General features: G+C 44.6%; 1 protein-coding gene across 1 annotated transcript in view; it reads left to right on the top strand.

Moving 5' to 3' along the window:
* The window catches only part of CCDC3 (coiled-coil domain containing 3), a 41,654-nt gene extending 34,910 nt beyond the window's left edge, over window positions 1-6,744 (top strand). Inside the window, exon 3 of the mRNA XM_075765751.1 lies at window positions 4,123-6,744. Coding sequence (XP_075621866.1) covers window positions 4,123-4,398 — 276 coding nt within the window. The 3' untranslated portion in view covers window positions 4,399-6,744. The remainder of the gene's footprint in view (window positions 1-4,122) is intronic.
* The last annotated feature ends 6,575 nt before the right edge of the window (window positions 6,745-13,319 follow it).

The following is a 13,319-nucleotide window of genomic DNA, read 5'->3' as shown; positions in this document are numbered from 1 at the left end:
CATCAGGCAAATGTATATATGCATCACTTCATGGTGTTTGGTAAACAGCTCACACGCCTGTACTGTGACTCTCAGAAAATCAGTTTGATTTGTTACAGTCCTGATTTTTTTGGCAGATGGACAGCTTTTGTAAATCATCTAGATGCAGTGAAACTTAAAACTAGGTATATGTGTGACAGGATGTTTCAGACAAATACTTAAATATATTTAATTTGTGGTTTCACAGCTGTAGGCTGTCTGGGCTAAATCCCAAGGACCTGTATAGTTCTTGATGTGCTACCTTTCTTGTTACATCTCCTGGTACTGCTCTGGACTCGAGTTCAACCACTACTGAGGATGCCTTGCTAACAAAACTGTGGAACAAGCAGACATGCAAACAGAGATCTCCAGAACAAACAGCTCTTCTGAACTGTGGGTCACTAGACAAAGTAGCTTGTGAAGGAAACCTAGAAGAATAAGTTTTTCTGACGAGCCATTTCCTGGTCCTGCTCTCCATTTCCCAGGTCTGTGGGCATGTATGCCATGCTAAGTGTGGCATTCCAGAGCTCTTGCATAATTGTCTTGTCTTCCTATTCCTTGTGGGAATAGCAGTTGTCAGCTATCCACTCTTTCCCATCCTTTCCTTCAGTGGCACCAAGTGGAACTGGCTCCTCAGTGACTTACCTTGCTGGACAGAGATTTCATTGTCCCTTAAACATTGCATACCCCCCACCCCCACCCCAACAAACAACAACAACAACAACCCAAACAAAACACCTCACACAACCCACCTTCTCTAGTGTATCTGACATGGCAAGCTGTGAGGGAAAATGGGAGCACAGGCCACTCCCAGAAACAAAATCCAGTTCTCTGTAGCTTTTAGCAATGCCTTTGGACTACAGTCTGATCTTGATGGTCACTAGTGCAAACTGTGCACGTTTATGGGTGCATGAGACCAGACAAAATGGGGTGTGAAATTCCTGTCTGTAGATATGCTCCATAGGAATGACTGCACAATGCAGGGATATCTCATCTGGCTGTAAACATGAAGTACTCAAGTAGCAACACAGACCAAAGGCTGGTTTCTTCTCACCCATTTGTTTAGCAGCTGGGTTAATTATACAGGCTGTGCTGAGCTCCTAACTGTTGCGGTTACTCAGTTCTCAGCACCAGTTTAAAAATAATTTGTTTGCACTCATGTGAACCGCAGCCCTAGCAGTAACAGCAAGGGTAGGACAGCACTCACATTTAAATATCATCCTGATCTAGTTGACGGTGCCCCTGGTCATTGCAGGGGGCTGGACTAGATGACCTTTAAAGATCCCTTCCAACCCAAACCATTCTGTGATACTCACTGCAGAGCTCTGTGAAAAATGCAGTTTGTAACCAGCTGGTGAGAATGTGAGGACTCCACCTTGTTATTTTTCCCCTTGCAGAAGGAACAAAGAGTTTATTTTTCAGCTGGTAGTCCTGCAATTGCAGGCAGGCATTCAATTATCAGGCTGGGCTCTCCCTATCGTCTGCCCTGTTGGTGAGCAGAGCTGTGCGTGTCTGACAGTACCTCAGTTTTTTATAACTGTGTTGTTCCAGTGATGTCTCTGGAAATCTCCAGATAATTATACCACTAAACCATAGGTTTCAGACTGGAGAGTCAGGAACTGGAAGAGGAACAGCATAAGCAAATGAGGTGGCTGGCTTTTTGATGGTGTTTGAGAAGTTTCTGAGTGGCTCTGTAGAGCTGAACTACCTCTGCTGGCAGAGGACCAACCTCAGAAGGTTTGGGAGTGCCTCTGGGATGACGCTGATGCCATGCCTGATGTCTGCCATCAGACATTACCATTTTCCCACCAGTCATCTCAGACAGATGAAACACGATTAGGTTCACACGACCTCACACTTCAGCTACATGAATTGTTTGTTCTTCTGCACTGGACTCTGTCATATGCCATGCCTATCACTGCATCAATGGAAAATGCAAGAAATCTCTCATGAAGTAGAGTTTCCACCTCCTGTCTTCCCAACAAATGTCTTTTCCTAACTCAGTGCTCTCCTTTGCAGGGATTTAAATTCAAGAAGTGTTCTGCTTGCAGTTTTGCAAGAGTTTGGCAAACTCAAAAGCCAAGAGGTGCTGGCTGTTTTCACATACCACTTGGAATGAGCCGTGATCAAAACCAAATTCCCTCCTCTTCAGTGCAATTTCTGGCCCTCTTATCTGCGAACTCCCAGTTTCCCCACCATGCATTTATACAAGAGCCCTAATGAGAGGACCGTCAGGGCAAGCATTTACCTTTTAGCAAAGCCCTGCAATGCTTTTGCACAAGAAACAAGATCTTGTGGTGACTAGAAGCAGTTGTTGTGTTTGTGCGGACTGGCCATGGTTTTCAGCTGCTGGGGGTTTCCAAAGCAAATGAAATATTAATCACCAAAGTGGGCTCCTCCCCCTGCTTTCAGTTGTTGAAAATACTACAAAGTAAGATGGAAAGAAACATGTAATCCTTCATCATCACAGTGAGGATTTACTTGTTTATTTAGATTCACTGTCTGTTCCAAATGTTCTGCCAGAGAAAGCCCATCCAGGCTCCAGGAGCACTTGACACACGTGAGAAAAAGAAATCTAGATGTATATAGGAGATAAATCCAGCAGAATACACTGTCTTTCCTCACAGCACACCAGTGCAGCAATCAGCCAAAAGTCCTACTTGCACAATAAAATATCTCAGGGTGCTTTTTGTAGGAAAAAAAGAAGGAGAGACATCACCCTGGGCAGAAATAGATTTCTGTGGTGGCTCTGCTAGATCAGAAACTTTATGGTGAGGCTGTCCTTAAGCCCCAGCACCTCCTCTTTTTCTGCTTGGAAGATGTTGCCCAGGTAGAAAACATGGACGTTGGTGCCTTTGTAGTCAGTGAAAGAAAAGACTTGTGTTCAGAGGGTGATTCCTTCCACTGCTGTGGAAGGTGGAGATCACCCTCTTGAAGGGTATCTCTCCCTGCAGACATTACAGGTGAAACTGAAAGACAGGAGCCCGACCTGAGTCTCACTTTTACCTGCTTAAGAGGAGGTTACTGAATCCCGTCCCAACACTGTGCGTCAGGAGCACAACTCCTCTGCATTGACACTAGTCAAGACACTTTGTAGCTGGTGTTTCTCATCCCATCCCTACTGCTGCACCTACAGACAGAAAGCAAGTCAGAAGTAGGAGACAGTGAACATGGCAATCACATATAGCAGAGATAGACCTCTGGGTCATCCTAGGACGAGGTAGTAGAGGAAGAACAATTGTCCAACAGACGTTTTTCATTTGGACCATCATCCAACCCAGTGGATCTGAAAATACCCTGTGAGCTGCTCTTTCAGTGATGCCTTGGGTGCAGCACCTTTGAAGCTGGCTCCATACTTTTTTTTTTTTTTTCCTATCTAATAACCACAGCATAAGTGGACATCAAGAGCTTGATGTCCTTACTGGGGGCAATATTGCAATAAGTTGGTAGTGGGTAGAATGGGAGGGGCAGTTTACAGCCGATGACCCCCCCCCAAAAATCACTTCTGTTGAGGGATCTTAAATGCTCCTAGAGACTGCTGAGATTTTACCCTTTAGGGTTTAATCTGAAAGAAGCCCATATAATGAGATATTTACGACAACTCAGTTCTTGAAAAGACAAAACCAACTAGTTCTGTGTTTTGCAGGTGCTGTCGCTATTTCACATGTTGATATAAAGACCAAAGGGCAGACTCACGTCAAAGTCTGGGGTTTCTGAAGGGCTGCTAAGCTGAATCAAATCTAGAGTTTTCCAAAAGTGGCATGCCTTGGCCTGAACTCCAGTTTCATACAGAAACAGGTCAGCCTTCCTCCATAAATTTGATGTAGCCTCAGTGGGCTGGACAGGTCTGTCAAAACAGTTTGTAAAAGTAATTGTGAATCACTACTATCATTAAGATCTAGAATTTTGAGTCTTATCTGAATACAGAAGTGAAAGAGAGGATTTTACTAAAAAAGGTATAGAAGAAGAACAGAACTTCCAAAAAAAGCATTCTACTTTTGAAGAGCTGTGAGGTGTTTCAAGGAACACCTGAATTAACTCTTGCTTTAATACATTTTTGTGTAAAGCTCACCTGTTGCTATTTCATTTCCGCTGTCTCCTCAGCTCATGTGCTCCTCAGTCCAGAAAGCCCTGTTTGAGGAGGAGGACAGAGTGAAGAAGCTGCAGCAGAAAGTGGCGACGCTGGAGAAGCGCAACAAGCAGCTGCGAGATCGGGTGAAGAAAGTCAAGAGGTCTCTCCGACAAGCCAGGAAAAACACCAGGCACATGGAGCAGATGAACCGAAAGCTCAGTGAGAAACTTTCCTCTGCAGGTGGTCAAATCCCCTATATTAACTCTTTGAAGCAGGAGAACTCCCATGCTACCTACCTTAAAGTATAATGCAAGGGTAACTGCTCAGGCAAATGATGGTGAATTTTGCCTGCATTAGATCAGGATCTGGCCCTCACACCTTGTCTACACTGTGCTTGAAATCTTGCATGGAAAATGAATCTGAACTTGCTTTAGACACAGTGCTAGATGACACAGGAATGCAAACCGTGTTTGGCTGGGTGTTGGAGGCACAGCCCAAAGCCATGTCCTCAGTGGACAGAGGGCCAGACTCTAATCTGTGCTTCTCCACCTGCACTCCCCTCCACCTCTGTCACCAGTTTTAGGTTGCCTTTGATTAAAGTGCCCATTCAGCCCTTACAGACACTTGACACAGGAGATCTTCTTGGAAAGATCTGGTGCCAACTTACGTCCTCCACATGGGCTGGGCAAGCAAGGCCAAGAGGATATATGGAGATGGATGCTGTAGGAAATGCAGGCATGAATGCTCTTTGCTCCATCATCACTCCTAAGGTCTCAACCTCCCTTAAGCTTGACTAAATTCTACATCCAGTGTCTGAGCAAAGGCTACGTCCAGGACACTGGTAGCTTGGGCCCTCTTCAAAATGAAGTACAGATGTGCCCAAATTGTCTTGAAACTGTTTCTAAATATCCCTAAATATTCTAAATAAAATATCTAATATTTTTTATTTTACCAGGAAGTGCCTCAAGGGTCTCAGAAACTCTCTCAAGAGCCTTTATCATTGCCCAGTCAACAGGGTTGGAAACTACGTCATGTCAGGACTGAGTCTAGGACCTAATCCAGCTCCTGCAGTCAGGAGTGGACTTAGCCTGAGTATTAGTGGGTGCTGGATCAGACCGAGCAGACAATTTCAGATCCCGTTTTCAAGCAGGTTTAATGTACAGTGTGGACAAGGCTTCAAGTTTTGTAATCACTGATTGAGGTCTAATGGAGGTTGCTGGGCAGCCTCACTTAGTTACATTTAGATATTGTAGAGACCACATCAATATCAACAGGGCATTAAAAATTAAGGTAGTTTATATATGTATATATTTTAAAATCCTATAGAAAATATTTTTATTACACATTTGATATAGTCTAATTTCTTAAAAAATGAAGTAAATCCCATTTCTTGGTTATCATCTCGTTTAAAAAAAAAAAAAATCCATCATGTCCTTTATTAGACATTTACAAAGTGACTTCTGCTCAAGCAGCATAGATTAAGGCGTCAGTATCCATGGCTGGTAACATTTTCAGTGGTGGTAATGTACCAGAGCATTTCTTGGGTCTTGGTACTCAACCAGCCTTCCTTCATAACAGGGCACCATAAGGAGAGAAAGGTATAAGAAGAGGTTTTGTGTTTTTCTTCCCTTCTGAAAATAGTTTTTCTTACTCCAAGCACGAGGCCCCAGTGCAGATATGCTTCATGCTTTTCAACAGGGGCAGCCGGTCCTTGCCCAGCCCTGGGCAACACTGACAATCTGCCAGGGCTAAACCTGGTTCGTACAAGGTGGACTGATCCAAACGATTATTAACATAGAGGTGAGGCCTTAGAAATAACGATGTATAAACCACCTTACTCTCCACACTCTACCAGATCACTGCATGGTGTCCATGCTATGTCTCAGCACTCAGAATTAGAGTATATCCAGGCTACAGCCCTGCTGGACCACGCTTTAACTATCCCTGCACTAGGAAAAGCCCGTATCTGCTTTCAACCATGAGCTTCAGTCCAAGCTGAACTCAGAAATTAAGCCTCGTGTTGGCTTCTAGGATGCTGCTGAGTTTAATTGCCTTCCAGTTTTGTTCCTTTTGGAAAAAGAGCTTTTTTTTTTTTCCCCCGTCTTGAAATAATATTGGCATTTCTTAAGATTCTGACTCCTCCACAAGCTCCACTGATTTCAAAGGCTTTGCCTACCGAATCAGCACAATTTGAGTTGTTTTGTGCTGTAGTCAGCAGTGCTGTTTCCTGAGAATTACTACAGACCTAAGGCTTCCCTAGAAGCTATCAAGAGATTTTAACTCCAAAATTTAAATCCGTAGGAAAGTAACTAATTCTTTTTTGTTTGTTTCTGGTTTCTAAACTGCTGTTTAAGTAAATGAACTGTTTTTCCTGGTATAGGTATTAAAAGCTTGTGTTCTAATTTTTTGTTAATAAAAATATTCCCTCTAGTATCCATTCATGTTTTATAAATGTTTGTATAAAGCTGAGAAAGTATAGTTAATATAGTTACACCTTTGATATTCTTACAAATTTTCCAAACACAATGTTGAAAATCTTTTTCTTTTGGCTGATATTTTTGTCTTTTGATGAAAAGATTGGAATTTTCTTCCTATTTCCCCCTTTCTCTAGCTTAAAAAAACCCCAACAGTAAACCATTTTGTTCTCCTTGTCAGTTTTGTGAGAATTTTGTTACTTTGCAAAGAAAACAGAAACAAAACCCCCAAATGCAAAATCCAAATGCAACTCAAAATGTCCACTCTGGGTACAATAGCAAGAAAAAGTTGGTTCCTTGTGAGCTTTTTTCCTTTCATTCCTTCTTGGTTTTGGATCATTTCCAGAGATAAGGACTAGCAGTCAGATCAGATCACAAGTTAACCCTCTCAACAAGGTACAGGGGATGCCAAGCCCAAATAAAAATGCTATTAAAGTGTCACCATTGATTGCCTGTCCTTGCTGGTGACAGTATCCAGAGAGCAACCAGGGAGGCTGTATGAGCAGGAGATACGAGTGTGAAGAGGTATTTGGGTTATGTCCATTCTGGTTGGTATACGTCACACAGGGCCTGACACAGACACTAATTCTTAGACCCACTCTGTAGCTGTTTCAGGGACCAGCTATCCTAGAAACCCACAAAAAGGGCATTAATTTTCCAAATTAACGTGAAAGGCATGGTTATGTTCCTCTTGAAGAACTACATGGGAGAGACAGGGGGGCAGAAGTGCAGAGAAGGTTGGCATAGCTAGATGGATTGGCAAGGGATGGTATAGAAACCGAAAAAAATATCCTGGGGGAAAAAAAAAAAAAAGGAAAAAAAAGAAAATAAAAAAGAAAGAAAAAAAAAGCAAGCAGAAATGTTCAAATGAGGAAAGCAATTGGTTAGAAACAACACCGAATGTGGCAGCCCCCCACAAGAAGTTCAAAGATGCTTTACAAATTAATAACATTTGCTTTTGCAAACACATCAGGAGCTCAAAGACTGCCAGAATGTCTGCAGGGCCAGTGCTACGGGTTCCCAGAGCAGATGAAGCCAAGGAACTGGAGGCAAGGAGGGGCTTTTCAGCATCTGTTTCGCCGTGGAGGGATTTAGGGATACTCCCATGGCCGAATCAATTTTTCTTGACGGATTCAGAAGATGACAAGAAGTGAAGGAGCAAAATGAATAGTAACAAATCGCAAGGACAGAGAGCAAATGGGTATGAACAGTAACATAGAGTAGACTTGGCTGAGTGATGCTGAGTGAGTGGCTGACAACAAGAATAAATGAAATGCAATGTAGGTAATGTAAAAAGATATTAATGGGGGAAAACAGTCCTGTCTTTTCACATGAAATGAGATGCTCTGAGCTGGTATCAGCCAGCTAATATTATATACAGTCAGTGGTCAATAAGTCAATCAATTGGATCAATCTAGTATCATGAAGATAGAGAGGTAACACCATATCTTTCTATGAAAATATTGGTTCAACACAGCTGCAATAAAAAAAAAGTAGGTGAAGTGGTAGAAATTATTAGGAGAGGGCTATAGATCATCATTACACTGCTAAGTAAGAGGTATGCCCACTCCTGGAATGCACTGTGCACTTATTACCCATCTCAAAAAAAGCATCTAATAGGAAATGTATGGTGAGAGACAACAAGGAAAATCCACAATCTAGAGTAGCTTCATATGGTGAGCAACTATATTTTCTAGGACTTTGGGATGGAGAAGAGAAGAGAGAGGAGAATGACAGAGGGAAAGAGAAAGGAAATCTTGGGATTTTCTTCTTTTCACCACCACCACCACACACCTCTGTTGTGCCATTTCAGTCACTGGTTGAACTTTTGCAAAGTTTGCATGTCTCAGCAGAGCTAAAGTGGGTAATTTGGATGCTGATGTGTACCCAGAAAGCACCTTCTGTCCTTAGACTTTACAATATGAAGAATTCTGGATTGTGGGCATTTTGGTTGTTTTGTTTTTTTTTTTTTGGGGGGGGGGGTGAGTTTGAAAGTGGATGTTTATAGAGCAAAGTACATCAAATAAGCAGTATTGTTTGCTCTTAAATCCCAAGCGTCGTAGGATAGCATCTCCCATAGCTCAGGGAGAACCATATAGTAAAGGAGCAGACAATGTTAGAAGCTTTCTTTGCTTCTTAACATCAGAACCATTGAGAAGAGAATGACTTCCATATGTTTGAACAATAATGTAGGGAAATAGCCATGTTATTCTGTTTGGGTTTTAGCAGGAGGCGTTTTTGGAACAGAAGAGCACATCAGTGCTTCAGAGCTGTATCAGTAAAGCCCATTTCAAATACGCAAAACTTCTCGCCAAGCTAGGTAATCTCTCATTAATGAGGCAAAGGAGCCCAAATTCATTTCTAAAAGTAGGAGAGAAAACATAAAGGGAAAACTGTGGACAGCAGATAAAACTGACAAGGTGTGTCATTCTTTCTTACAATAAATCCAAGTAATTGCAAGGAAATTTCATTTTCCTCCCCATTTAACCCCAATTATTTTCATTTAATCACAGAAACATTGCTATTTCCCTCCAAACTAGACTGCTTTGCGTGTGAAACATGATTTCCAACATGCACTTGGGTTTAGGTATGTTCCTAATCCTCTAAAACAAACACAGTGAGCAGGACAGCATGTCCCAGCGTACGTGGCGCTGTGCTGGGAGGGCTCATTGGCTCCAGTCACATCTGCTGTGTGGGAAACAGATCAAGTCATCCCAACATACATTTCCCAGGTGGCATCTGAGCTATTGCCTGGGGAGGCAGGCACAACACAGATGTAGTGGGGCAGGAGCGATGCTGTCTTTCCAAGGAATCATCTTTTGGTGGGTCAAGATTTAGTGACTTGGTTGGTTTTCCATTAGATGAGCTTGGTGGCATCACACCACTCCTGAGGTGCCTGGTGGCTTCTTCTCATGAGAGCGTCTTGGCAATTGCTTGCTGCTTTGGTTAATGTCAATTGTGTGCAATGACATCTCCCCCTCTGGTTGTCTACTTCATGAATAGCTCTTCTTTTTTTTTCTTTTTACTTAAGTTTTCCACAAACAAGGACCCATTTCTCAGAACAAGGTGATGGTGGTGGTGGTGAGTAATTGTTTTGCAACATTAAAATACAATCAGTGAAGTGACATTTTCTTTGGCAGACTCCCACTTTGGGTTCTTGAAAAAACTTGGCAGAACTCCTTCCACTTCCTTATAGCCCCCTGCCCAGAAAAATCAGCAGGAAGCCTTTGAAATACCTGTTTTTGCAATGCATACACACTCAGCAAAGCCTTCACCGTGTTTCATGGCTAAAACCACAGTGAATTCCCTTAATGAAACTTCCTGAGCCTGTCTTGGGTCTTCACCCTGACCAGACAGTTGAGCTGCCAAAGATGGAAGCACAGACAGCCCATGTGAGAGCAGATAAAACCAGATTTTTATTGTATCTCCAGCCTCTGTGGTGCCCTGGGTCTGGGGCACATGCTGAGGGAGGTCACAGTCTGTGCATGCAGGCAGGTGCCATGAGGATGGGAGTGCTTCAATAAGCTCAGGAAGAGATGAGGAGAAGCTACAGGAGAGGCATGGAAGCCGAAACACTCATAGTGCCAGAACTGGTCTTACAGAGGCCACCAGGGATTGGATGGGACTCCTTGAAAAGGGAGAGCCCTTTGCCATGCACTGTCCATCAGGGGTCTGCATGAGGGAGCCCAAAGGCCCCCACTGGTGAGGACTTGGTTGTGTCAGTGACATTTCAGTGGGGCAAGAGGAGGAACTGGTTTGCTTAAAAACCAGACCTACAGAGGACTGGCAGGTGGTGAGTGCCCAGGGAAGGTGCAGGGAGGCATGGGATGCTGCAGGGAGGGCAACGGAGGGACTGAGCAAAAGCCAGGGCATTTAACCCGCTCCCTCCGTGCTCACTGAAACCTCGTGCTTCTTCGGACAAGTGTCCAAACACCAGGCATGGCTGCAATTTCAAAGCTTAACTTTAAATGGTGAGAAAAAATGGTAGTTTTACTGACAGATGCTGTGTTGGCAGCACAAGTCTGTTGGATGTCGAGGAAAATCCTCTAACCACAAGCTGGGCAGAGCTTTGGGCTCAGCTGGTGCTGTGCCCACAAACCAGCCCACAAATAACTACCAGAAAACCACGTATTACCTCAGGCATGTGGGTATGTGCTTTCCAACCCACTGGACTCATCTGGACAGAAAGGAAGGCAGATGGATCCTCCATCAGGTTGGCCTGCAGCCATCCATATTGACATGCCCCTTGAATCCCCCAAACCTCTCGGTACCAAGGTCCAGAGTCGGTTTTGTCTTGCCACATTTTGCGGGAAATAAAATGTGTAGGAGCTCCAATTCTGCTTGCAACTATCTAGATCTAAGACTAGATGGGGACTGAGTGGAACGTTTCCTACAAACACGAATTTTTCTGAGTGTCATACAAGCGATTGCTGACTGTACCCTCTGAAAGTCAGATTTATCAGTATCCTGTCCTCCTAACGCACAGTAGAGCAAGTCACCCAGAAACTGGTTACCTCAGTGAACACAATGAAGTTATAAACACCCCATCACACACACTAAGGTAGCAAGCCCTGCAAGCAGGAGGAGAAAAGTGGCCAGGGCCAGTGTCGGGAGAAGGGGGATCTGCTTCAAATGAACTCCCTCCTCCTTTCCACCAAATAAGTTCTCTGAGGGTTTTGCAGCCAGAAGTTGCATTGCAGCAGCTTGCAGATTCACTCTCTTCTCAGCTGCTGCCATGTCCTCCTATGATGTCCTGCCACCACCCTTCCCCTAGATGGGATCTGCTCTGCTAACATCAGCCCACCCTGTGCACTCCAGCTAGTGAAGGTAGGGACAATATCACCCTGTGCAGGCACCACCTCCCCTCACATTGCTCTTCAAAAGCTGGGCTGACTTCAAGAGGACCCTGTCAGTGTGTTGCTTGGTGTCCTCTCTTGCCAGGCCGTGGGCTGCAGCATCACACAGGGACAGTGTCACCAATTAAAGAGCTTTAAAGAATCTCATTTCAGTTGTGAAGCCACAGAGGAGAGGGATTATTGGTGTGTCCTTCTCTTCTTGGTCACTAGGGCAGACTATTCATCAGAAATGCTATGAGGCATTTTGTACTTGAATGTGATTGGCCAGCTTTGTCCCTGACTGTGTCCCTGGTATCTCAGGAGATCTGGAGTTGGTTGATAGGGCTCACAAGAGGCCGGGTAGAGTCCTTTGTATCTGTGCGTGTGTCTACTTTCACCAGGAACTCCTTCATCCATGCACAATGAGTTGACAGCTCGGTCTCTGCAAGGAGTGGGCAGGCACTGTGGTGAGATGTGTCAGTCTTCAGCACCCAGCTTTCCACTTCATATACAGATTATGGACCCAATTCTCCTCTCACATAAGGCAAGAGCATCAATGACATTCAAGGTGATACTGCTGACAAGCTGATTTTTCCAAGGTTGTGGCACATTATAACTGCATGCTTGCTTTAGTGTGGAATAAGGATCGGCAATCAAAGCTGGCTGTTCCTCAGCCCAGTCACTTCGAAAATGCCCAGCTCACCTGCAGTCCTTGGCAAAGACCTCTGTGGGAGAGACAGCTTCTATCATATGTGTGTTTTCTATCAGCAGATGGCCAGGAGATGCATAGCTCCACCTCTAGCTCCAGATAAAGCACCAGGATGGAGGTGCATCCCAGAGTCCTGAGAGAATTGGCTGATGTAGTTGCCAAGCCACTCTCCATGATATTTGAAAAGTCATGGCAGTCAGATGAAGTCCCTGGTGACTGGAAAAAGGGAAACATTGTGCCCATTTTTAAAAAGGGTAGAAAGGAGGACCCTGGGAACTAATGACCTGTCAGCCTCACCTCTGTGCCTGGGAAGATGATGGAACAGATCCTCCCAGAAGCTATGCTAAGGCACGGGGAGGACAGGGAAGTGATTCGAGACAGCCAGCATGGCTTCACCAAGGGCAATTCCTGCCTGACCAACCTAGTGGCCTTCTGTGATGGAATGACTACATCAATGGACAAATGAGCTACAAATGTTGTCTATCCAGATTTCTGTAAGGCCTTTGACAGGGTTCCCCACAACATCCTTCTGTCTAATTTGGAGAGATATGGATTTAATGGGTGGACTGTTTGGTGGATTAGGAATTGGTTGGATGGTTGCATTCAGAGGTCAACAGCTCAATGTCCAGATGGAGATCAGTGGCGAGAGGTATCCGTCAGGGGTCCATATTGGGACCAGTACTATTTAATATCTTCATCAATGACATAGTAGGATCGAGTGCACCCTCAGCAAGTTTGCAGATGACACCAAGCTGAGTGGTGCAGTTGACATGCTTGAGGGACGAGATGCCATCCAGAGGAACCTGGACAAGCTTGAGAAGTGGTCCCATATGAACCTCATGAGGTTCAACAAGGCTAACTGCAAGGTCCTGCACATGGGTTGGGGCAACCCCTGGTATCAATACAGGCTGGGGGATGTGAAGGGATTGAGGGCAGCTGTGCCGAGGACTTGCAGGTACTGGTGGATGAAAATCTGGACATGACCCAGCAGTGTGTGCTCACAGCCCAGAAAGCCAACCATATCCTAGGTTGCATCACAAGGAGCATGACCAGCAGGTCAAGGGAGGGGATTCTGCCCCTCTACTCCACTCTCGTGAGACCCCACCCGGAGTACTGCGTCCAGCTCTGGGGTCCTCAGCACAGGAAAGACATGGAGCTGTTGGAGAGAGTCCAGAGGAGGCCACAAAGCTGATCAGAGGGCTGGAGCACCT

Source organism: Balearica regulorum, chromosome 1 (assembly GCF_011004875.1).
Source record: "Balearica regulorum gibbericeps isolate bBalReg1 chromosome 1, bBalReg1.pri, whole genome shotgun sequence".
Classification (NCBI taxonomy): domain Eukaryota; kingdom Metazoa; phylum Chordata; class Aves; order Gruiformes; family Gruidae; genus Balearica; species Balearica regulorum.
Note: the sequence above shows the minus strand (reverse complement) of the source record. Positions and strands in the feature narration are given on the sequence as shown.